The sequence below is a fragment of the Gossypium hirsutum genome, chromosome D03 (genome assembly GCF_007990345.1).
Source record: "Gossypium hirsutum isolate 1008001.06 chromosome D03, Gossypium_hirsutum_v2.1, whole genome shotgun sequence".
Classification (NCBI taxonomy): Eukaryota; Viridiplantae; Streptophyta; class Magnoliopsida; order Malvales; family Malvaceae; genus Gossypium; species Gossypium hirsutum.
In genome coordinates, this window is record NC_053439.1 from 51,717,627 (window position 1) to 51,744,975 (window position 27,349).

Below are 27,349 nucleotides of genomic sequence, written 5' to 3' on the forward strand. Positions count from 1 at the left end.
TCCCGCTACTTCACTTTCATTTTATCAATCTTCTCGAAAAAGAAAAACACAAAATCAAAACCCCAAATTTCAGAGCCTCTGCTTTAAGGTAATTTTGGGTTCCTTTAGTTTGATTTTGTTATGTATAATTTATGTTCTTATTGCTCTGTTTGGCTTGCCAGAAACCGTAGGAAAATGTGGGAAATATTTTTTATCTTAGTGTTACATTTCTTTTACTTTGTTTTCTTTGGAAACAAACAGAAAAAAAGTTCAAAGTGTTGAGAGAAATGATGGTGAAACCTTTTGATTAAATGGAGCTTTAATTTATTTTTTTTACAGGTTTAGCTCATATTTGTAACTATGGTGGAAGTAAAAAAGGAGAAAGAAGAGTATTATTATGAAGATTTAATTGAAGAGGATAGATCATCTGCTTCACCTTCTTCATTTTCAAGCAGCAGTTTTGATACTATTACAACATCGCCTTCTCTTCAAGGGTATGTTTTTATCATTACAATGTCCCATGAACTTGTCTGTGTTGAACATTGTTAATTAATTTGATAAAACTAAGCTTTTGTTGCTATATACCAGAAGGGTAACCGGTCCGACTCTCTGGTCCATGAAAGGAGGGTGGACTAAAGAAGAGGTTAGTCCCTTGTTGTGACTGATATGTATGTATGTATGTATGTATGCTTATGTTATTGTGGGTTGAACAGGATAATCTTTTGATTGATGCTGTGAAAAAATGCAATGCAAGGAATTGGAAGGGAATAGGTGGGACTGAAACTTTTCACCTCTTTTCGCTTTTAGTTTCCAATGAATGAAGGCTTTTCCTTTTAGTTTAATTGCATCTACTAGTTTCGGAAATTTCTTTACACTATGCGGTTGCGCTTAGTCTTCATCGTCCTTACGGATTATTCGGATTTGCAGTTGTGAAATGTGGTTAATGTTTGCTATTTGCAGCTGAATTTCTCCCTGGAAGAACAGATATCCAGTGCTTGCATCGATGGCAAAAGGTCTTGAATCCCGGAATCTCGAAAGGACCTTGGACAAAAGAGGTTTGAATATAAAAGAGTACGTTTTCGTGGTATTTGAGATTCTAGTACCATTGATACTTGACTTCGGGCTGTTGTTGTTTTTGAAATTCCAGGAGGATGATTGTATTACTCGGTTGGTTAAAAAATTCGGTTGTCGGAGATGGTCTGTTATTGCGAAGTTTGTGGGAGGTCGCATAGGCAAGCAATGCCGAGAAAGGTCAGTGCATTATAGATTCTGATATGGCAATGGCCTATTTTTGGCTAACCAGGAGCCTAGTTAGTGTGTCGTGATGTGATTCGGGTTTGTGCGATAAAACTAGTGTATATTTCAGGTGGTACAATCATTTGGATCCAACCATAAGAAAAGATTCATGGGGAGAAGAAGAGGAGGCCATTCTTACATATTATCACCAAATTTATGGGAATAAGTGGAGTAAATTAGCTGAGCTTCTACCTGGAAGGTATGCGTTCAATAAATTAGTCCGAAAACAATTGCTACATATGTTGACAGTTAATGCCATATGCTATGTTAACTGGACTCGGGACACAGGTATCGGACACGTTAATTGTTGAAATTTTGGACATGGATAATACAGGAGGTTTGAATATTTTTTCCTCTGCTCATATCATTTTGGCAATTTGCAGGACCAATATTGCAATAAAGAATCACTGGAACTGTACCTTAAAGAAGAAGCTTGGTTTGCACTCGCCTCGTCGATATGCCAAGGGCATCAAAAAAGGGTCTTCTGATTTTCATGATCGGGAAACTATGCCGAAAGGCATGAAGGTCAAAGACTTGAGACAGGGTCTTGATGAAACAAAATTTGTCAATCAGAATGTTACTGTGGATTATAGTGCTGAAACATGTAATTTGGATTTGGTTCTTGGAATTGCTGGTCCACCAGAAATCAAACTAGGAGCAGACCCCGGTAATGTAGGAAAGTATAGGTCTCCAGGAGTGTCGTATGATCAGATGCCCGTGCATTTCAATGAGAAGGGTACAATCGATGATTCGATCGTTGGATCTGTAACAAGGTATGATAAGCACACTAAGGTACATGAACCTCAACCAGCCTTATTCAGGATAGTTTCTCAGGGTGGTTGTGCTCTTCTTGCTTCAACATCAGTCGGTTCTCCATCAAGTTCCTTAGCTTTCAACCCGGAAAGCAAAATCCGGAGAACAAATACAGCATACTCAAGTGACTGCTCGTTGCATAACGAGCCAGCTCAGCAAGAGGGTTCGATAAGTACTGTATTTCCCGTTGTGGAAAATGGAGATATCCGTTTTAAAAGTTCATTTTGCCATGCTTCACCGCCTAACAAACTCAGTGGAAGCCTCTCTCCTAACAGTAGGAGTCTAGAATCTATATTGAGGATATCTGCAATGACATTCAGGAACACTCCTTCTATCATTAGGAAGAGAAGTTACAAAGAGGGTTGGAACGATAACATCTCGGAATCCGCCGCCTCCTATCCTGTAAGGACTTTTTCGTGTTTTCATATGGAAGAAATGTGAGTTCTGGATAGGGGTATGTGCTTGATATCACCATATCTATGCATTGAAAACCAGTACCTTGGTGTGTCAAAGTATATTACCACATATGTCTAGGGATATTTGGAATGATATCCTGTTCAGAAAATCAACTCTGTCATTATATATACATAAGTTATATATGAACACCGGCATTATATATACATAAACTATATATAAACACCCACACTCACAAACTGTCAGATTCAAGCAATGAAGTTTGATGTTTATTTTTACTTTTTGCAATCATAGATGCAAACAGGTTTCTCTTTTCCAAAACAACAAAAAGATTGCAAGATTGACATTTAGAGACCAGGATCAAAATTTAAAGAAAAAACATATCAAAAGAGGATGGTAAGAATAAAAAATAACATTTGATCTTAAGAAATAACATCTGTAAGAATATGAATATCACAAATACAAAATCACATCATTGGACGTTCATTGTTGGAAATGTAAGATTATTAATTGAAGATGATATTTGAGAATTGAAGGTGAAAATATTATGGCAGAATCTAAAATAATTTCAAGACAACGAAATGGGTTTTTTAAAGCAATTAACCCAAATGTATTAATTATTTATGAAAATGACTTAAATAAAAAATTATGTAAGTGTCGCCTGACATGCCGACGGTATCTTCCCCTCATTATTAGTCAATCATACACTTTTTAAAGAACTATAATTTTTTTGGGTGTTGTCACTGTGTCAAGTGGCACTAATATGTACTTTTTAAAATACTCGTTAAAAATATGGGCATTCACAGTAAAGAAAAAAAGTATTTTTAATGGGTGCTGTCAGTCTATTAGGTGGCATCTGTTAAAATATTTTTAAAAAATATATGTTTTTAGGTGCCATCATTGTGCTAGGTGCCATCGATAATAATTAAAAAAAAATCCGTTGTAGAAAGAGTAATTTGAAACTTTGGTCATTGTTTTAGAAGTTTTGGAATCCGCTATTGGGAGATCTGAACCATAAAAATTAACGAGAAGGAGGAAATATCTTCTTTGGTGTCATAATTGACACAAAAGACCTCCATAAATGTTGACATTAGTGGCTATTAAGTACGACAGTTAGGGTTTCCAACTGAGAAAAAGGAAACTAAGGTTTTCAATTGAGAAGAATAAGGGAAATTTAGATGGAAAATAGAGAATCATATATACGAAATATTCAATTCTATTTCATAATATTTATTTTATATGTTTTATATTTTCTTTCTTGTCCCATATTTGACTCTTCGTCTTCCCTCTATCTTTCTCTCATTATCTCTTTTTCTCTCGCCCTTTTATCTTTCTTTCATATCTATTTCTTTTTCGTCCCTCTTTCTCTCATATCTTTTTTTTTTCTACTCTCATCTCATCCAAGATTATTTTTTTTGAAATAATATTTCATCCGCTGATGGTGGCATTGATAAACAAATAAGACAAGAACCACCTATGAAGCAAACATCGATCACGGGTTTTTTTCTTTATTTTCTTTTTTGTTTTTTTCTAATTCAACTGTTTCTTTTCAAAAAAAATTTCCCTGGTGCCACCTAATAAACTGGAAGCATCCATTAAAAAATATATTTTTTCTCGTATTTTTAATGGGTATTTTAAAAAATACATGTTGATGCTGCTTGACAAAGTGGCAACACCCAAAAAAAGTTATTTTTTTACATACATAAAATTTGACTTAGGCTATTTTCATAAATAATTAATTATTTTGGATCAATTGCATAAAAAAACCCAATAAAATGACTTGAACAAAACTCTCTTTTACAACAAATCCCATTGCTAACTTGATGTAATAACAAACATGGCTGGAGAGTTATGGGTTTAACTTCGGCTAAAGAATCAAACTTCTGGTGTTTGATTATTGCAAGATTATCTTGCGGATATTTTAGAATAACTGTGTTGTTCATGTTTCCCCAAAAAACAAAAGACGGGTTGATGCTTTGTCTAGAAAAATACTACTATAAATTGGATTATATTTTTTTTACTTAAAAAATATGTATATTAATTTTTATATGTTAGATTGAAAAGTAAATAAATTATTTTATTAAAATTTTTATCTATTTTTACTTTATTTTTACACGTAGCATGTCATGTATAATTGTTTAATTATTCCACCAACTATACCAATTTTTAACATTAGAAATTGATGGAATATTTAATAAAAAGTACTGACGATTAAAAGTAGAATGAGTAAATTGTAAATATGCCAAACATACAGGGACCGATGACAAAATTAGACCATTTAAAATTCTTTTACCGAATAATCATCAAAAGGAAAGGACGGAGTTTCTAGAAGACACACCCGTAACACATTGATACATCCCCTCGTCTCCTTTTATTTCCTCAGTGTCCATCTGGGTCCCACGTACTTTGACCTTTTCTTTAATTTTCTATATTTTTCCTTTTTAGTTTAATATTTTATTAATTATTATCCTTTCTTTCTCGATTTCCTTTTCCACTTTCTTCCCCTTATATCATTTACTCCAAATCCCAGAATCTTCTAGAAATAATAAAAACCTAACCTTACGTTCTGCAACGGTGCTGTCGCCGTCTTTCACTCTCTTACGGTGTTGAAACCCGTTTGGATTCAACGATCTTATCGCATGACGGACCTGGTTTCTTGTTTGGTTACTGAGAAAATTTTCGTTGCCTTTTAAGGTACGGAATTTATTTGAACAATTTTGAGTTTTTTTAATGTAATTTGTTCTCTATGCTTATGTATGGATGTTTATAATATTTGTTCATAACGAAAGCAAGAAATCTTTTAATATTATTCTGAAACCGTCTCCGTTTCTGTGCTTTTGAATGATCTATATAAGATTTGATGTTGAATTTGGTAAACTTAAAAAGATGTTTTCAGCTCTATGCATCGAAGATATTTTTTTGTTTCATTTGTTTATTTTCTTTTTCTAACACTCTCTCGGCTGCCAATCAGAGCGTTATTATTCTTTCGCTTACGTTTGATGTAAAAGGAACGCCAAAGTGATCTGTCTCCCTCTCTCTAGAGAGTTCGGATCTAGAAACGAACCGTATGGCACCATTGCCGGCCGATCAACCCTGCGAATCTCATGCCAGCGGTGCTGTGGCTGACTCGCAACGGTCTTTACCTACTCCGTTCCTTTCTAAAACCTATCAGCTCGTCGATAATTCATCCGTCGATGATTTGATTTCATGGAACGACGATGGATCAACTTTCATAGTTTGGCGCCCAGCTGAGTTTGCTCGTGATTTGCTCCCTAAGTACTTCAAACATAACAATTTCTCTAGCTTCGTTCGTCAACTCAATACATATGTAAGTGTTTAAAAATCTGAACGTGATAGTACTAATAGTTATTTTTAATTCAACTTAAATTTTAATTTTTCTTAGGGATTTAGGAAGGTAGTGCCTGATAGATGGGAGTTCGCTAACGATTGTTTCAAAAGAGGTGAAAAAGGACTTCTCCGAGACATACAGCGCCGGAAAATAACTCATAATGCTTCTGGGATGACCATCGCGGCGGTTGCTTGTAAGCCATCGCCGTCGAATTCGAGCGATGAGCAGGTTATTTCATCGAACTCGCCTCCTGTTGCTACCGTTTTGAATCGGACCACGAGCTGCACGACAACGGCGGAGCTTTTGGAGGAAAACGAGAGGCTTAGAAAAGAAAACATGCAGCTTAACCATGAGTTAACTCAGTTGAAGAGGCTGTATAACAATATTGTAATTTTGATGACTAATTATGCTTCCGTTGAAGTGGAGAACCGTTCAAACTTGGCTGAAGGGAAGGCATTGGATCTTTTGCCAGCGAGGACGAGGGACGGTGGTGGTTCGAAGCCTGTCCCAGCGGAGACGGAGGAGGAAGCAGCGGAGGATTTGAGGCCGAAGTTGTTTGGAGTTTCAATAGGGATGAAGCGCGTGAGGAGAGAAGGTGAGGAAGAGGAAGGGGTGATGGATGAGGAGCAGCAGCAGGAGATTAAGCCTGGATCTGACATTAAATCAGAGCCGTTGGATGGCACCAACGATAATCAGGACTCCACGTGGCTGGGGCTTGGCAAATGATCGAATGAGATTTGTTGTTATTAGTTATTTGATTTTCTTTTAATCAGTGGATGGCTATGTTGATGATGAGAATCGTAAAGGAACGCGCCAACGTGGTCCCTATCGAGCGTGTTTCGAAGAATCACGTGTTGGGGAACCAGACACGTGGCGCCATATGAAATACTTGTTCTGGATGCTTCTAGAATGTAAAGCCCACAGACGACAGAACATGTAAAATAGAGTAAACATGGGCAAAATTGCCCAAACGGAATGGGGCATTCGAAGACGGGCCTCCATTTCAAATCGCAGTAGTTGGCTATTTATTCATCTTGTATTACACAGGGTTAAAGCTGATTGAAGAAAATTAACAGTTGTTGCTTAGGAGCCTTACCAATGATGGGATTTTTGGATTAAACTACCTATAATTATATTGTTTTATTTAGATTATGTAGATTTTTTCTAAGCACCCAAGTGGCGATGGATTGACCCCTCCAAAGTCGGCATCAACGCAACATTCTAAGGATGGATCCTCTTTCTAAAGTTATTTTTCGGATCGATCTCATTTGTGTTACAAGGTTGTTTGAACTCGTGCTTTTATGGCTTTAAATGACCTTTTTTTCGTCTGTGAATCAATACATATGTTGACACCATTTTTTGATGAAAAAGGGGGTCGACTTGGGTTTTGAAAAATGAAACAGGAGTCGCCACCAATCCTTTTTTTATGAGGTGTGATTGGATCACATTGAAAATTGGTTGTTTTTAATAAACGGTTTGATTTTATTAAAACAACAGGTTTGGTCCACGAAATTCAGAAAAACGGGTTCGGGAGTCGGTTACGCACGAGGAAGGATTAGCACCCTCGATACGCCCAAAATTGGTACCTTAGTTGATTACTTAATGTCTTAATGTCGAAAAGCTGAAAACTTTAAAGAAATTTAAAAAATACGATCCTTGTATTAAAAAGTTGAAAATTTTGGAAAAAGTGGCATATTTCACGTTAATCGAGAAAAGACATCATATCCAGTAAGTTAGGATACAACGTCTCGAATTCTCGATACTGGAGTGAATGCTAAAATGTTACCCCTTTTCAAAAAAATGTTTTATTATCTCGGGTTTAGAAAATAAATCTTGCCCAGTAAGTTAGGGCACGATCTTTTCTTAACTTCCGAGATCATTTAAAAAAACTTCGAGTTTGAAAAGATTCGTGTATTTAGATTTATTGAGAAAGTCGAAACCCAGTAAGTTAGGGCACTATTTCCTCAAATCTAAACACGAAATGTCATTTTAAAAATTAAATTTTGTTACATCGAGCAAAATAAAACACGAAATCATAGTAAAAGCAAATTACATTTTTTATGCATGGCAAAATCATAATGAATATAAAAGTATAGAATGATACGAGCAATAGCAATCAATATAAACGGTCAAACTTACGACATATAAAATAACAAAATATAAAAACGAATTCATTCAAAATAAATAATGAAAATGAAATAAATAAAGAGTAAATACAATAAAAAACAAAGAGATATATATGTATATATAGGTATATAGATAGTTTTAAGCTATAAAAAATATGTGTATATATGAGTCATAAAATATTTAAAGAACATATATAGAACACGTATTTAAAAATATGAAGAATATGTAAGTGTATATATATATTTATGAAAACAAGATATGTATATAGATATATAGATATGTATATAAATTAAAATATAAAGGTATAAATATCTATTTATAAAAATAAAAACACATACATGGATATGTATAATAATATGAAAATACATATGTAGGTATAAGTAAAATATATATGTAAAAAAGGAAAAATAATATATATATATATATATATAAATATGCACGTTTATATAATATATATATATGAATAGGTATATAAATATTCGTGAAAGAAAAGTATAAGAGAAATAACAGTAATATTAATACTAACGATAATAGTAATAATAATAACCATAATAATAATAGTAAACTAATAATAATATTTAAAATAATAATAATAATAATAACATAAAATTGCTAAAATATGGGCTAAATCGAAATAAAACAAAAATATAGGGCGAAATTGAAAGAAAAATAAAATAAAAGGGACTAAATCAAAATAAAAAAAAAGAAACTGGGCGAATTCAAAATGAAAGGGACTAAATCGAAGTAAAAATAAAAATACTGAGCGAATTTCAAATAAAAAAAGACTGAAAAGACTAAATTGTGACACGCGCGGAAATAGGGGGACCAAAATGGAAATAATCCCCACCCTCCAAAACACTGCATCTCAAAGTGGATCAGATTGTGAATGAAAATAAAATATAGGGCGGATTTTAAAAAAAGGAAAGAACTTGATTGCAAAATTATTTAAAAGCGGAAGGCCTGAAAACGCAATTATCCCTTCCGTCGAAAACACGCGGATCCTTCAGGCGGGTCGGGTCGGTTTTCGGGCCGGCCTTAAAACGGTGCCGTTTTGGTACCTAAGAGGCTTGCCCAAAACGACGTCGTTTTGGGGGCCTATAAAAGTCAAGGTTTCCCCCAAAAAAATCATTTTCAGCTTTCATTAAAAAAAAAAACTCTTCTTCTCAAAAATATCCTCTCCCCCTCTCCAGCACTGCCCAGAATCCGACGAACTTGGCCACCACGTCGCCGCCGCTCCGTCGTCGCGCCGGCCACCGTACACGGTGGCCGGAAAATTAAAAAAAGGTATTATTTTTTATTTTAAAATCTATATATTATATTTATATATATATATGTTTTTAAAAATAAAAGAAAAATAAAAATAAGAATAAAGAATCAAACAGTTTCGGATGGAAGAAAAATAAAGAGAAAAATATAAATAAAAGAAAATAGAGTTTATACCAAAAGAAAAATTTCTTGAATCCGTTTTCTTTGCCCTTTTTATTTCTTGAAATAGTGAAAGAGGGGCCGAACCCCTTACAATTCGTTTGAATGGCCTTTATATAGCCATTTTTACACAATTTATTTTATTATTGTTTCTACTGTTTTGTCCTTCTTTGCTTGCGTGTTCTCCTTTGTTTTGCAGGTGGAGCAGGTGGTGCAAGTGGGCGAAACAGTGGCGGTGGCAGAGGGTAGGTGATGGCGGCAGTAGTAGCAGAAAGATCAGAAGAGGCGGCTAGGGTTAGGGGGATTAGGGTTTCTGAAATGATTTTAAAATTTTGGGCCACTGGGCCTTGTAATTGGGTCTGCTGGTATGGGTTAGTGTTTAGGTGGGTTATTGGGTTTGTGGGTATTGGGTTCTTTTGTTAGTGGGCCGGGCAGAAATTGGGTTTGTACAACATAACTAAGAGATATCTAAACAGTTGGATTATAGTTAAACTAAGTTCGAATTCTGGGAGGGCATTATCTCAATATCACCTCTACCTTGAATTATACTCGGATAGTAAATCATATGAGGACATCTATGATTTATACCAAAATATAATAAAGAGATATCCAAATATTCAAGCAAGCAAATTAAAAAGAAAATCTCTTAATTCTTTATTTCTTTCCTCTCTTCTTGTACATAGTGTATTGTATTTTTTAGAGTTTAGTTTTGCAAACGCCATTTGTTTGCTCAAATTTCTTATTGTATTAAAGAGTGAATTTTAGATTTTTAAATAAAAAGCTTTAGAGGAATTTGTTCTGTTTTAGCCTTGAAAAATTAGGGAAATCGGTTTTTATATTAATCGTAAAAGATAGATATTGTAAAGGCTACCCTATTCTTCAAAGGTAGCAATTCAAAGTAGTGAGTGAGAAAAGTCTTAGGTAAGTTGAGCTAAGATAATGAAAGTAAACAGTTGAAGCCGAATCACTATAAATCGATTATGTCATTTTAAAAAAACTTCTCTAAGGAGTGTTCGAAAAGTACATATTTACAGGCTCATACACGTCTTAAGAGTACTCAAGAGGCTAAACTTTGATGGATAAGATCAACACATATCTAAAGAAGCTTAAACTGTCTCAAAATCCCCAACCCTTAAAACTTTGAAAACAAATGAAAGACTATTAACTAAAGGCATAAAAAATTCTTCCATGGCCAAAAGAAACACCAAAAAAGCCTAAACAGTAACCAGATGAATCCAAATGAGCTGAACACTCTAAATGGGCTTGAATTTTAAAAGGAGTACTCCTCCAACACTTAAAACTCTTCTAAGCTTATTAACACCTTCCATTTATGTCTATCTACTAGATCCATAAGAAAACCCGTCGCAAGCAGTATCTTTGATGAATTTAAGTTAATAAATTTTACCTCATCCATGCATATATCATCTTTGATTAAAGACGTCAATTGTAAAGGGATTGAGCCTAGATCGTCTCCATCGTCATCCTTATTTCTTGATAGAATTATTTGATACACGACCTATTGATGGGTCTTTTCAAATTTCGAGAACCATTTGTTTTTAGTTTTTTAAGGTTTTTTTTTTATGTTTTATGTTTCACCAAGTTTTTTTAGTTTTCTTGTGCTTGGTGGTGGTTGTATGTCTTTAATGTTTGTTGGAATTTGGTTAGGTTGCACCTATTAAATGACCATTAATAATAAGAAAGATTAAAAATATGCAATTTGATATATAAAATTTAATTTGTTGTAATTATACATAAGAAAAGAAATAAATACATCAATTTATTTTTATATTGAATAAATATAATTTCACGTGTATGTAATATATAAACATAAAATGACGCTATATCAATAATTATGTTAATACTTTGTGAAAATTGGGTCAAATCAAAATATCATGTATAAAATTGCACAAAATCAAAGATTTCATGCATAATTTTTAGATTTATCTTACCGAAATTTCAAAATAATAAAAAAAAGCCATGAATTAATTAATACTAGTGAAAATAAACCAAAACATGTTTTCCACATTACATCAGGGTCTTGGTCTTTGTATGAATCAAATACCATATCTCTTTGCTCACAAAAGAAAATTCCATCTCCATATAAAAGGGAAATTGTCATAGATCAAAGGACCACAAATACAATATATCGTTAATGGAAATGAAAGGACAAAAGAAGTCTAGTTGGGTGCACATGCTTTCCTCTTTTAGCTTTTCTCAGAATTATCAAAAAGTCAAATCACATATTATCGCTGATTGGATTGGTACGTGCATTGTTATCAATATAGAATATAGGTTCAAGGGAGGTAAAGCGCATCATCTTTTTATTTGTGGGTTTGGAGAAGGACTATAAATAGTTCTAAGATTTGATTGATCTAACGTATAAAAATTAAATTTTACTACTTACTCTTTTACGATAAGATATTGAATTGTCGACCAGAAAAATTGATAATAACAAGGCAAGAAATCCCCCAGCACTTTCCTCAGCAACCAAAAAGAAAATCTAATTGTTTGGTCCCTGCTACTTCAATATTGTATAACTTTATGTACCAAAAATTATGCCGACTTTATTGACTAAAACCAGCACTATAAGCAAGATTTCATGGTTGATAGGTACCATTTGAGTTGGATTCCATGAAATTCTAGTTCTTGCTATTCCTCTCTATAATATATACCAATCATTGCTTTAAATGTAAACCTTTTTTTTAATTGATTTTTAAAAGCCATGTGTAACCTTTAAGCTCGAGTTTGATGTCGTAAATATGCTTTTTAAAGAAATATCATTATTAACATGAAATAATAATATAAGCTGATTTAGTTTTAATTTAATTGGTATAAATATTGTTGTTAATATAGAAGGATGTGGGTTCGAGTGCGTTGAAGCATTATCTTTCTATTTATGGGTTAGGAAGGAGTTATGGATAATTCTAAACATTATGTCAAAAATATGATCAGAAACTATAATGAAACCCACCGCATCAATGATGTATAAAAAATTTAGTCTCAGATAGTCCCTCCTCCTCCTCCTCCTCCTCCTCCTCCTCCTCCTCCTCCTCCTCCTCCTCCTCCTCCTCCTCATCATCATCATCTTGGATTCTAATTTTATAAACATCATTATTGATTAAACCATATGTAGTACTATATTATGCAAATATATATTGATTAAACAATGTGTGGTATTAAGTAAAATCTTTTAAATAATATTGATTTCAAAATTCAAACTCGATTCAAATATAATTTCTCAAAACTTATAAATTAACACAAATTTATTTGTGAAAAATTAGTTTACCCACAAATTCTCCAAAAATTATGAAGTCAATAGAATTACAAAAAATTATGAAGTCTACCAAAAAGAAAGCAGAGTGGGGGCATGAATTTATTGGATTATTTTAGTTTGGTTTTTGCTGAACGTTTTTCTAGAAGAAGACATTTTTTAATATTATTTTATTATTAATTCAGCGTGCGCCGCACCGCCTGATAATGATTTCTGCTAACTCTTTTTTATAGTTAAATTTGAGAATTTTAAAAAAAATTAATCTACAAATTGAAAAGTAAGTAAAATTTTCTTTTTAAATTTTATCTATTTATATTATTAAAAATCGGGACGGTTGACATAATATTTTGACTATTACACATGTACTTTTTTTTGAGATAACGCTTAAAACTACCGATATTCTCTCTTTAACCCATAAATAAGAGGATATTACGCTTCAGTGCAGTCAAATCCACATCCTCCTGCATTAGTAACAATATCCATGCCAATTAAGCTGAGACCCAATCAGTGTATAATAATCAATTTTAAACAATAGAAATGAAATGAAAATTTTAACAGACTGATCAATTTACTCTTTTATCTAATATATAATGATTAATTTACTTATTATTTTAATAAAAATAATAAAATATAATCTGACTCCTAAAATAGAAACCTAACTTTATTACCGAATCACAGAATATAAAATTATTTTTTGTATTAGTATTGTCATAATATTTAGTGGGTTATTAATTAAGTCAGATTATTTTAGTGTAAAAGAATAGATTTTCTCAACTAATAATAATTAAGGTTATTATTATTATTATTAAGATTAAAGTGTAAAAAAAGTGAGTTAATATATTAAATATAGATAAAATTTTCAAAGGCCCAAAGATAAATTTATCATCATACAAGTTTATAACCTTATAATTTTACTATTTGGAGGGGCCAAGGCCCTTGCTTGCACCTTACATTTGCCCCACATCATTTTACATTTACCTTACATTTGCCCCACATCATTTTACATTTATGGTTATGTATACAAGCAATATTTATAACAAGATTGAAATATGCTATAAGCTATTGTACTAATTGAAAATTTGAAATTTATTCACTATACTTTTATTTCTAAAAATGTAGTCCCTCTGCTTTTTTAGATTTTAAAATTTAAGTCTAATTGTTAAAACTGTTAAAACTATTTTATTAAAATTAGGTTCATTACAACGCCATTTTTTTAGTTACATTACTACGAAGTGAGTGTTTTTTTATTTAAAAATGTCACACCAACAAATTTAACTAAAAAATGAACAATGTTAACAATTGGACCTGAATTTTGAAATATGAATAGTAGAGTGACTAAATTTCAAATTTGTAAATAGTACAAGGACTTATAGCATATTTCAGCATTATAACAAACATGAAAATAACTAAATTGCTTTTTAATCCTGATGTCTTTAGGATAAAAGTTGATACAATAAAAGTTAGTGATAAGTTGTATTGTGAGACACGAATTGGTTATGTAGTTTGGAATATTTTCCTACATTTATGGTGCTTTTCCCGGATAATAGGTCGCTATAATTCAACAATATAAGTTGTGATTTAAGCTCAACTCACTCACCGTGTTGTAGTCTTACTCTATACAATTATCTAAGTTCAATTTCCAATTGTTTTCCTAAGAATCAAAACAATTTGTTTACAATCCAGAATGCACTAGCAAATAATTTCTATTACTTTTAATGATTTTTTTTTTGGTTAAAAATAAAAAAGTATGAAATAATTAATCTTAAAAATAGTTTATGTGTAGAACAGGGCATAGTTAGGGAGCTTAGTACGGCCTCGACCTCCTTAAAATGATTTTCTTTTATTTAGGCTTTTTAAAATTTTTAAAAATTTAAATTAGTAAAAGTAAAATTATACTTTTGATCCTTTAAAAATGATAAAAAAACAATTTAATTCTTTAAAAATTATAAAGATATAGGCTATTAAAATAGTGAGATTATATTTTACTATCGGCAAAATTACAAATTAATTTCGCTCCCTTAAACAATTTTCTAACTTCATCCCTGATTACACGTTGAATCAAAATTATCAAATAACTTTAATATTTGTATTTTAATATAAACTCTAACGGTTAGTTTAGTGGTATTGGATATTTATTCCAAAAACTAACATCATGATCAGAGGTGAATCTAGATGGGGCTGGCAGGGGCCTCAATATCCCCTCCTATTATGATCATGGAATGGATGAAATAAATCAAAAAATGAATTTTTGTTCAAGAATAGAATCTTATTGGAACTGCCCAGTTCATTCTTCATAACCATATCATATTCCGAATCTGATAAAATAGGATGAATTTTTGTCTAACAAAAAGAAAATTTGAAGAATATAGTAAAGGTTGACATGGTCCATAAATAAAATCCAATTTCATGTGGAAAGCGTGTGTCTTCCCCTGGACTTTACTTGGCTCCTTGGGTGATCCAACTAAACAATTTCCCAACCCATTATGCATTTATATAAGGAAACTTACTTTAAATTTATCACGTTAAGGTAAGTATAAAATACACTTTGAGTTGCCGATTGAGTTTTAGTTCGACTGGTATTGATATTATTGTCAATGCAGGTAGTGGTGGAGCCTGAAATTTTTTGGGGGGCGGAATTAAATTGTTTATTTTTATGATAGTAAAAAATGTAATTTCATCATCTTAATAGCTTATATCTTTATAATTTTTAAAAGGTTAAATCAAATTTTTATCATTTTTAGGAGGCCAAAGTACAATTTTACTATTACTAATTTAAAATTTTATAAATTATAGAAGATCTAAATTTTTACCATTTTAGAGGGGTCATGACCCCTTGGGTTTCCACTATGCTCCACCACTGAATGCTGGATGACGTGGATTCGAGTATACTGAAATACATTATCTTTCTATTTAAAGATTAAAAAAATGCTATAAATAACTCAATTAACTTTCTTAGGTGCATGCATGTCCCATTATATAATTAATTATAGGACAAAAAAAGAGGAAAAGAAAGGAATTCAATTGCTGTCATTCTCTCATTTTAAGAAGAAAAGGAAGAAAATCACATGCAATTTGATCCTTTTTATGATTCCCATTGGAAATTAAGCAGAAATTCCTGACCTATTTATAAAAAGTTACATCATCAACCTCACAATTCATTTAATGTAGTCTACCTGCAAAATCAGAAGAGAAAGTTCGTGCAATACTTAGGATTTTTTAAATTTTATATTGGTGTATATTTGATATGTTGTTAATAAACTTTAGTTAATAAATTTAATTGTACACTATACATATTTATATTATAATCTTCATTTTAAATTATGTCACATAAAGACGTTTCATCTAATGGTTAAATTAACAATTTTAGCAATAGAATGATCTTAATTACATAACATCGATAATTTAAAGATGTAATTAAAATATTTTAAAGTTTAAGAACCAATTTAAAATAAAGGTCATAATCTAAGGGTGCCTAAAGCAATTAAACCTTTGGTTTATAATGGAAGTATATTATCTATTTATATTACATATTAAAGTATTAATTGGGTTGGTGTCACCTTAATTAAAAAATCATCTCTTTTCTTTTAAAAAATAAAAAATATTATTTTAAAAATATTTGTTATTTTTATATTTTAATAAATCTAAAAAAATATAAATATATTTTTTACGTAATTTTGTTCGGAAATTTTGTGGAAAATGAAGTAGGAAACGTAACTGTGATGACCGACGCAAAGGAGGAAAATATAGGAAGACTTAAATGCTAAAAACTAGTGATCCGCCGAATCTTGACGTCCTTTGAGATGATTTTTCTTTTAGATTCGGTGGGTAATATTTCTGGTTAATCTTAGAAATTAAATTATTTAAATAATTTTTAATATTATTTTATTTTATAGACACGTGGACGTGATGGAAGCACTTAGGTGTAGCCACGTTTACTCCTTATCGCCTAGAAAAATCCATGCATTCTTATCTGCATGGATATGCTAAAAGATCATAAAATGTTCCAATAATTAATAAATTCATACATTAAATTATATTAAGTTATTTTTTTTGGAAATTAAGAAATAAATGATTGATCGTAAAATGTATTTTATTTTTATGAGCGAAAATCAAATTCTTAACTACATGATTAAAAGATGAGATGCGTGACCATTACATCATATCTCATGATTAATTAAATTAATTTTTTCTTTATATATGGAATCACGAAATGATGAGTTTAAGACTCAATAGACAGCTCATTTCAATTGATATAGAAATTTTTATGATTAATTATCGAAAATAAATGCTAGTACTAGTGAGATTGTTAATTCATATATATTTTTTGAATAAATTTTAATTAACTTTAAAAATAATTACTTGATAGATCGATTATAGAAACTTTTTACATAACGTCTGTTTTTTAGTGAATTATAAGAGGAAGGTAAAGTCTTAACAGTAACGCGATTAGCACAACTCAAACTGGACTACGTTTGGAGCGGTGAATATCTTAACCGTCAAGCCAACACATAAGTTTATATATGACATCTTGATAACAAGTGGTATGACAATATAATAAATTTTATTAGTAATTTTTTTAATCTGTTTAATATGATCGATGAATCCTATTCAAACAAGGATATTGACGTGACAGAAAGTTGGAATCACACGCTGTCATCTATATATGGGATGTAATGGAAATGTCTTTAATTTCCTTTATGGTCACCTCGGAGTTCGGACCTAGTTATTTTTTTGGGTTGTGCAAATTCTAGACATTACAATAACTAGGAAAATAAACATTAATATAAATTTTAGAAAGGGTACTTAGTATCGATATTATTATCTACATGGGAGGATGTATGTTCGAGCACGATAAAATATATTTATCATCTCATTTAAGAGTTGAGAAATTATAGATAATTTTAGACATCTGTATTAAAAAATATTTTTTTATAATTTTAAAAGTGTCAAATTTAATTAAACACATTTATTATGATTAGGTTTTCTAAATGAATAAAATTTAATTAAAGATGAACCATGGCTCTTATTTTGTTGAATAATAAAAGAATTTTACTATTTTCAAAAGCAAAAACCTAGAAATAATGTATGAAAAATAAGAAAAAAATTGTTGGTGAATCATTCCTTTAATAGTAAGTTTTCAGCTTCTAATATTATTATTTTTCGAGTAAATCCTTAAAGTAGGGTTTAACTTTTTAGAGGTTGTTCACATAAGTGTTAAATCTTTTAAAATGTTCAAATAAAGGTTTTTCATGAACTTCAGCCTAATTTGTAGAAAAAAATTAAGTAAATGTTGATATATTTGGAATAAAATACGTACCACTAGAATTAGATATTGTTTGAAAAGAAAAGAAAGCAATCAATACAAAATTTAAAACTTAATATACGACATTCGTTAAGTCCTTTTTGAGCACTTTTGAAAAGGTTTGGCTCCTATCTGAGTACTTTCAAAATGTTAGGCCCTTATTTGACAATTTTGAAATATTTGGCCTTTATTTGAGCACTTTTATAAAGGTTAGGCCTAGAGGTATTCATGGATCGGACCTAAGTATGATATTAAAATATTTTATGCTTGCCCAAGCCTGACCCGAAAAATGAGCCTAAAATTTTGCACAAGCTCGCCGATAAATGCAAAAGACTAACTCAAGCCCATTTTAAGCCCGCCCATATTATTTTTAAAAAGTTTTTATATTATTTCAATTTAATATTTTTATTTATTGAAATTTTTATATAGTTTTTGTAGTATTATTTTAATGTTTACATTAGTGTAGTATTATATATTTAATATATATTTTTATGTGTTATAAATTACATAATATATAAAAATAACGAAATATAAAATATTATAAACTTAAAAATAGGCTCGATCGGGCTGAGCTCGACCCTTGAATGTTTAAGTTCGAGCCCAACCCATATTTTAAACGAGCCTAATTTATTTTCCTAAATCCATTTTTCAGGCCTAATATTTTCGCTCTAATCCTCCCAAATTTTAGATAGGCCTTTAAGCCTAGACGAGTAGCTCGACCCATGAACAAGTCTAGTTAGACCGTCATATAATCATTTTGAAAAGCTTAATCCTTATGTGAGCAGCTCCTAAAAGATTGGACCCCAATTTGAGCATTTAGCCTACTTTTAAAATATTTTTTAATCCTCCTCAACACTTAAATAAGAGGATAAATGCGCTTCAACGCGTTCGAATCCATATCCTCTTGCATAGACAATAATATCAATACCAGCTGAACTAGGACTCAATCGACTACTTTATCATTATATTAACATCTATATAAATTGTAAAAATTATTAAATTCATATTAGAATATAATAAAGGACCACCAAATAAAAGAGGAACCCTAAATCCAAAACATAACAGCAAAGCAAATTATTATGTCATGTGGAAAGTGGAACCTACTAGTGAGCTTCCCATGAATAAAACGAGAATGAGAGGTAATTGCCATTTGCCATGATTCTCCATCACTATATAAAATATAATTGACTCGGTCTTTTTCCTCCCTTCCTTTAATTATTATCAATTTAAAGTAATTTCACTCCAGACTTCTAGTTGACTTACATAACCAAATCTAACAAATTTAAACTATTATTTCACTTAGGAGGTCCTTGGATCAGATCCATTTGATTTTTTCTATTATTAAAAGAAATCAAGGTCATCATTCTACTGCTAAAACTAATTACATTAAATTAAATTAAAATGAAATTAAGTTGATATTTTTATATTTTTTGGAATTGAACTGTAATTAATAATAATTTTCTAGATTCTTTTTATACGGTTAATGTTAGGCATACTGACTTATTTGGCCTTCTAACTTTATAAATAAAAGTCATTTTAGTATTCCATTTAATTTTCACGTCTTCTAGCCCCTAATCATGCGTTGTTTATCAAATCACCAAAAAATAGAAAGAAAAGTTAACGTTTGTTAACTTTGCTGACGTGAAATCCTATGGCAGTTCATGTGTACACGGCGTTGGTAATTAATTATTTTTAAAAAAAAATTAAAAATTAGACTTTTTAAATATTTTTTATTTTAAAAAAAAATATAATTTTTTGAATTTTTATTAAAATTTTAAAATTTAATTAATTGCTAATTTGACATACATGTGGCAATTCACATGTACGCAACGTCAACAAAGTTAACAAAACTTTTTTCATTCATTTTGGGGTTATTTAAAAAAACCACAAATTCAAGGATTAAAAAGACTAGAAAATTAAATAGAGGACTAAAATGATTTTTTTATAAAATTAGAAGGTCAAATAAATCATTATCCCTAAATGTTACAATTTGGAATTATTTGATTTGTTTTAATAATATACCTACTAATTTAATCCAATCAAGTACTCACCAGTTGCTTTAACCTTACTCATCGTTTAAATTTCTCAGCATCCATTATTCTACCACGAAGTTGCACTCTTAAGTCTTAACTTAATAATACCTTCTCTTCTCCTTCTTCTTCAACCCCTAAATTTCCTGCATATTTTCACTCTTTATATTCCATATGATATCTGCTATAAATTCAAACCCCATATCTGCATCTTTGCCTTGTTCTTTCCTTTGTATTGGATTCGAATATGTTGGATAACAATCAACAACAGTTCACATTAGAGATGACAGTGGTATCAGCTCAAGGGCTGAAGAACACTTCTTCTTTTATCTTCACACACCGTCTCAGGCCTTTCATTACCATCACCACCTTCCCTCCGCCGTTAGAAGCTGCCGATTTAAAGAGCTGCCGTGGGTTTCAAACGAGGGTCGATGACCAAGGTGGTGTTAACCCTACTTGGGGTGATAAGTTCCATGTTCCCATTCATCATACCTTCTTTGCTAATCGATACTCGTGTATATATCTCCAGTTATTCACCAAAAGGCTCATTTCCGGCAAGGCTCAACTGGGTTGGTGCCAGATTCCGGCCGCCGATATAGGGTTGCCGCCCGTGGGATCCGTTAGGCAACTGAGTTACCGGCTGAGGGAGGCAGATGGGACGAGGACTCATGGAGTTGTCAACGTTGCGGTGAAGTTGGAAGTCCATTCTAATGACAGGTGTCGGACTGTGATTGGTGTACCGGTTAGGGTTATGCCGCTTGGCAGGGAAGTGGGGTCTAGCTGGAAAGAGTCTGAGGATTTGACAAGTGGAGGAACTGTGGGGACCGGAGGTGACTGTGCCGATGCGGTGGTGAAATGGCAGGGTTTACGATGAGAACGATTGTACTGTATGGATGATGTTGTGGAAATTAATTGTTTTTGAAGGATGTAAACCTTTTAAAGACTTCAATCATTTTTGTTTATTGATATTATATATAAATTATTTAATTAAGGGTTATTAACCGAAGTTTAAAGTATAACGTATACCTCAAATAAAAAATTATGTGGCTTATAACCCCTTTTAGGGTTTAATACATATAACTTAAGCTATGCTAATATTGATCATGTTTAATTTTGATAGTAAACACGTAACAATTGTTCGCTTTTTACATCGAAATCATTCTTGAGATATTATTGGATTATCACATGAGCTTACATAAAAAAATGTATTAAAGAGATTTAATATGCATGATTGTAAATAAGGTGATACTAAGTGAGGCAAATTCAGTCTTAGTCAATGTCTCAAAAATGGTGTTAAAATTAAAGAAATGCAAAAAAATTTCTTATACTTCAACAATAGGGTGTCTAATATAGGTTTGTATGCATTTGAATATTATATACATTGTTGAGATTATGGATTATTGGAAGGAATTCAAATGATTCATAAGTATAAGCCAAAATAATACACGTTCCCATATAGGAGATTTGATAAGTTAGAGATCTTTGACTATACAAACTACAATTTTGTTGGAATATGAATGCAAAATTTCGCCACTACATTGGGAATTGTGAATGAAACAAAAGACCACTTAAGTTATGTTTTAACCATAAATCTGCAGTCCTTATTCCGATAGCAACATGAACACATCAAAGTCGAAGCTTATAGATATTAAATTTCTAGTTGTTAAAAAAAGAGTTCAAAATGGTCGGATACTTATAGAGCATATTGATATAGGCTCCATGATTGCAAATCTACTTACTAAGGACAACCACCTAAGGTTTTCATGAGCACACTACTCATATGAGTCTCATGTCATTTGAAGATATTAAGTTTTAGTAGAAGTTTGTAATTTCAAATGATCTTATGTTATAAACACATTTTTTGTTATTTCAATTTACGAACATTTTAAGATTATTGTCAGCAGAAATAAAGTTTAGTTTGGTTTATTCTCGCTAGTTTTGATATGATTTGATCTCACTATGGTTTAAGGAAGACTAATTGGAAAATATATATATTTAGATCATATTGCATAATATAATTTTCATTCTACACACATTCATGCTTGATCTATGTCATTTGGTTGGGTTAATATACATAATCAGGGAGGATTTAGCTACGTTCTATGTAGAAAGTCACATTGGGTTCTATGTTAACATAATTGATGGAGAAGATTGTTTAAAATACATTTTGATTAAGATAGTAAAGGTTTGAGTTCAGAAGGTTATATTATGACATGTAGTTATAAGGTAATAAGAATATATATGTGATCTAAGTGGGAGATTATTGGATAATATGAACATCACATATATAATAAGAATAATTACATATTGTTATTCACTATTTAGTCCAAATTAAAAGTGATTTAGTATGGTTAGGGTTAATAGGCCTTCAATTATCAAATAACGTATAAACTAAATATGCATAAATACTCAAGTAACTAATTGCCAATTGACTAACTAATTTCTAATTAACGATGGACTAATTAGAAACTAATGTTAAAGTGTAAAAGTTATATATTAGGATTATAGTTATCAAATTACGCATAATGCAACTTTTTTTAGCATTGTATATATCTTCAGAAAAGAGTCATATTCTCTAAGATACTTATGAATCACAAGGCTAAAAATGATTAATAAATTCAGATAAACTTGTACATCTAATTTATGTTCTTAATGATCTAACAGGACATATTTAAAGAACTCTTGTCGACTTTTTAAGATGAATTTTAATAAAATTCCAAACATATAAAATTTTATCTTGTGATTGAGTTTGAAGTTTATGTTTGTTGGAAAAGGAGATTCATTTGCATCATTCATGCATTTATTCTGAAAATTATTACAATAATAATATGAACCCATGATTTTAGGAACACTAGGAGGAATTTTCTCTCTATTCCACTTCTAAGTAAAAAAATAAATAAACAAAACAAAAGAAATTGTACAGTTCCTTTTTCGACACTTCTCCATCACTTTCCGACAACACATGTTTTTCCAAAAACAAAACTAGGTGCGTAGTGTAATCTGACAGTTGCAAATTTGTTTATAGAAGTTAGTTGGTATGTATTTATCAAAATCAACATGTTGGTATAATGATAAGATATATTATTGAGAGAGACAACTACAAGCCTCAAATATAAATTATAAAACGGATATGAAAAGTATCAAAAATAAAATACGTGATTATAAAATTAGTTAGAATCTCAATATGTATACATAGTTTTTTTCTTTGGGATAAATCCTAAAACTGTACATGAACTATGGTTAATGTGAAATTATATACATGAACTTTGATTTTATGCAATTTTTTGATTTGATTTGATCCAATTCTTGTAAATTATTAACACAATTCTTGATATAACATCATTTTATATTTATATACTGCATACATAAATAATTATATTTATCTAATATAAAAATAAATTGATGTACCTATTTCTTATAATGTATATGATTAAATAAAATTAAAATTTCAAATATACATCTGAACCACAATTAGAGTTTCACGTGTATAATTGTACCAAATTAAAGTTCATGCATACAATTACATATTAAATTAAAATTAATGTATAATTTTAAAATTTATCCCGTTTTTTACTTTATTTTAAGTTGCAGCAATTATAAAAATTAACTAAATTGGATAATTAAGATTGGTGATAAATTTACCAAAACAAACTTAAAAGGAAAAAGAAAAGAGAGAGAGAGAAGACTTGAACCAAAAGTATGTAAGTCAATTCATAATTAATTGAACCATAATGTTAAAAAGTGATTGAGGGTAATTTGCTAGCTATATATTTAATGTTGTGTTGAATGGTGGAGTGACATGGATTAATCACCAACAGTTTATTATAATTTTTAGGGTTATGATAGGATAGAAGACAACCAGTTAGACACAATGAAATGAAACCATATCTTATATTATAATGTAAATACAAACACCATTGCTTGGACCCTATATATGTATATTTTATATATGCATATGTCATGGTAAGGTTTATATTTATATATCATGATTATTCGATGAAAGTGTTAGGGTAGAAAATTTGGGTACGATGGGATTATAAGTTTGCTAGGAATTGAAGCTGCATAGTGAGTTCACGAAAACATTATTATATATATTACTTGTAAATTTATATATTCATTAATTAGTTTATAGTCAAATTTCAATGCTCAAACTTAGTTTAACCAGAATAATAGTTTTTTTTATATAATAAATATACATATATATATTTAATTACAATAATTATAGTTTTATTTTAACCATGTCTATTAAATTAGAAATATTTTAAACTATTTTACCAGTCACTCTTTTCTCAATCTTCGCGCCATTTTGCTATGTAATTAGCAATATTTGCATTTTTTTTTATGTTGCTACATATTTGCATGTTTTTTAATTGATTAGACTAAAATCTAGCAATGTTTTTATATGCTGGGAAGTTTATGCAGTTGTTTCGTGCAAGTTTACTGTGCAGATGAGCGTGTGGTATGCTGATGCAAATACAAGTAGAGTTAAAAAGCATTCAAGATGGGCAATTGCCAATATCAAATTCTATCTCGGTAAGTTTTAGAGCGTATTAAACAATGGAGGTTAAAGCATGAAAGATTTCTTAACTAAAATGGCATCAGACAAAAATGAAGATGTTCATGTTTTCGACAAAGCTCCCGGGAAGCTCATAGCTAATTTTAAAAGTCTGACTTAACAAATTGATTTGGTTTTCATAGCATTTGATGTAATTGTTTGTTTATATTTTCACACACAAAAAAAAATAGCCTAAGTTTCATTTGATTTGAATTTAACCAAATATACGAAAGACCTAGGCTAACAATGCATTGATTTGTTAGTAAAGTTAAGACTTCGAGATCTAAATGTTCAAGGTTTGAGTCTCGTCAATACATAAATATCATTGAAGGTTTTTCATAGATTATTTTGAGTGTAAATATCATTATATGTAAGCCCCATCCAAATTTATTTCAGTTTAAAGTTTGAATATATTTCAATTTTCAGTCATAATATATGAACGAAAATTAACAAAATAAACATTACCCAGATTTGAAAGATTGAATTTGGATTGATATAAAATTATTAAAATTTTATTTTAATTTAACTAAAACTTAATCTAATTTGATCTATGAATAAATCTAACATACAGATTTAGTAATTTTAAAATTAATGAGAAAAAAAAGTCATACACTTGGATGCCAAAAGAGAAAAAAAAATCATTTCGTCAAAAAAGTTATTTTAGCATATGATTTAGTAAAACCATGTGCTATTATTTTATCTTATGATTTGGTGACTTTATGCACCAACAAGCAACCATATATCATATGGCCATTTTAGTCAACATTAATATGACTTGTATGATATTTACAGAAGATTTGTTGGTCTTTTTCTATTAGTCACCATGTGCTCTAGCCGTCGGAATCTACCAAACAATGTTGATGCATGTTGTTAGTGGAAATTGCCTCGAATGCCAGTATTAAATGAAAGAAAATTAATTCCAAACCATTCCCTTCAATGTTATACCTTGTGGGTTATATTATATTATATTATATAGTTGGAAGACTTTTTTTTGCTGATTTTTGGTCATGTATGTTTAGTTGCATGTCACATTGCATATGTAGCTTCAGTTGGATTCAGTTTGCTACTTTGAGTGGGGTTCTAATTTGAAACCACTTGAAGTAGTACTCATTTGTTTTAAAAAAAGAGTTAAAAGGAGTAAAATCATAAGCCTCTTGAATTAATTGGAGAATTCTTCTACACTTGGAACGATAGGTAAGGAGAAATGATAAAAAAAAAAGTTTGAACCAAAATTAGTCATAGTTTTTTAGTACTTTGTATTGGTTTCTTTAGCATGGAAATGGTGATATTGTTGTGTGGTATATTTACTTTGATGTCTCAAGTTTTTGATATATTAATATTTACAATAGGTTTTAATTGTTTATTTCTTAAGTCATTTAGTAACCAAACATTTTAAAAGACTTGCAAATACCCAACTTAACATGTCCTAAATGTGCTTCTTACTTGATCAAATGTTATTGTGTTGTACTTGAAGTATTTTCAAGTGTTTTTAATGTTTACAAGGCAATTTAGGAATCAAGACTCAAGACTAGGGGTCTATGTCTCGAGACCTTGCAAGTCAGTAGCCAAAGAACGCCACTGGAAAGGTATCGATACTTGACCTCCAAGTTCGAGACTTGACTTCTAAGTATTGAAACTTAGCTTTCTAACAACTATACACAACTACTTTTTAGTGAGGATAAAGTGGTGTACTCAATCATGCAATGGACAATATATCTCATGAAGCATACTTTGCATGATCTTGATTTGCATATAAATATGTAAACAAAATAAGCACAAGTCAAATCAATGTAAATAATATAAGCATGTTGAAATTCACGTGATGTAATCGTACTTTTAAATCTTAGGTTTGTTCAACTTTTCATTAATGAGAAAGATGCATGTTGACATCTCATTGTGGTGAAATCACATATTAATGATGGGTTTTGCCACGCATCCTGCGCCGATTGGCTATTAGTTTTCATGTATTTTGAAGCTTATCCATGATGTTTCATTCTAGTGAAAACCATGAGGAAGTGTTACTAAATTCACTAGCAATTGCCTTACACATGAAAGATTCATGCTAGAATGACGAAGTTTAGATTTGGGAAAGTTTTCTTCATCCTTTTATTTTATTATTCTAGTTTTTTTCTCTAGATTGCTTGAATTTGCTATTTTACATTTCTCTAATGTTACTATATCATTCAGAGTTTACAAGGTTCTTTGTGATTGGTTTTTTTTTGTAGTTTTAAAGTTCTTTGTAAAATTTGGTTGAGATGATGGTCAGTAGAGGTAGAGGAAGGGGACAAAGGTAAGAGAAAGATAAAAAGAAATAGGCAAGTAGCACTTTTAGAGAGTTTGATAGTAGGATAGAGGGTAACTTTTGAGAGTACACAATGAAAATGGAGATAAGGAAAATGTTTATGCTGAGGGAAATCCAGTTGACCTATTATTGTTATGAATTTTTTATGCTAGAAGGTACTTACAAAATGAGTGAAATGGTGAAGAATAAAAAGGCGTTTTATCTAACGTGTACATGTTTGAGGTGGGGTTCCATTTACCCCTACGTTTGTGGCTTCTATCTTAGCATCAAACTTTTTTGGCATTAGTTTTTGCCGTCAATGGGGCATAGCCTCTATCATTGGCATTAGACTTGGGCATCAAGGTCTTATAGAATCGAGGGCCTTAAGAGGTTAGTTTAGTTTTTTAGGATGCCTAAAGAGGCAAAGCTGCAAGAATAGGGGTTAACGTCAAGTAGAAGTCAATACATTTTTTTATTGCTGATCAAGTACCTTATGTTACCATATTG

At 30.8% G+C, this 27,349-nt stretch overlaps 3 protein-coding genes across 5 annotated transcripts; all 3 read left to right on the forward strand.

Annotated features, from left to right (window-relative positions):
* Positions 1 to 2,637, forward strand: LOC107929217 (myb-related protein B). The gene is made up of 8 exons (XM_016860595.2): positions 1 to 88; positions 319 to 473; positions 568 to 622; positions 693 to 750; positions 940 to 1,034; positions 1,127 to 1,230; positions 1,346 to 1,474; positions 1,659 to 2,637. The coding sequence occupies exons 2-8, from the start codon at positions 340 to 342 to the stop codon at positions 2,527 to 2,529; spliced, it is 1,446 nt and encodes a 481-aa protein (XP_016716084.1). The 5' UTR covers positions 1 to 88; positions 319 to 339; the 3' UTR covers positions 2,530 to 2,637.
* Positions 2,638 to 4,973: 2,336 nt separating this feature from the next.
* LOC107929293 (heat stress transcription factor B-2b-like) lies at positions 4,974 to 6,937 on the forward strand. Of its 2 annotated transcripts, XM_016860670.2 has the most exons (3): positions 4,974 to 5,196; positions 5,474 to 5,830; positions 5,906 to 6,937. In XM_016860670.2, exons 2-3 carry the CDS (start codon positions 5,570 to 5,572, stop codon positions 6,575 to 6,577), a joined length of 933 nt encoding a protein of 310 aa, XP_016716159.2. In that variant the 5' UTR covers positions 4,974 to 5,196; positions 5,474 to 5,569; the 3' UTR covers positions 6,578 to 6,937.
* A 13,086-nt stretch (positions 6,938 to 20,023) lies between these two features.
* LOC107929201 (BON1-associated protein 2) lies at positions 20,024 to 20,955 on the forward strand. Of its 2 annotated transcripts, XM_016860578.2 has the most exons (2): positions 20,027 to 20,446; positions 20,536 to 20,955. In XM_016860578.2, exons 1-2 carry the CDS (start codon positions 20,438 to 20,440, stop codon positions 20,878 to 20,880), a joined length of 354 nt encoding a protein of 117 aa, XP_016716067.1. In that variant the 5' UTR covers positions 20,027 to 20,437; the 3' UTR covers positions 20,881 to 20,955. The 2 variants fall into 2 exon arrangements, with proteins under 2 accessions (XP_016716066.1, XP_016716067.1); XM_016860577.2 differs by having other exon boundaries at positions 20,024 to 20,955.
* Positions 20,956 to 27,349: the final 6,394 nt, after the last annotated feature.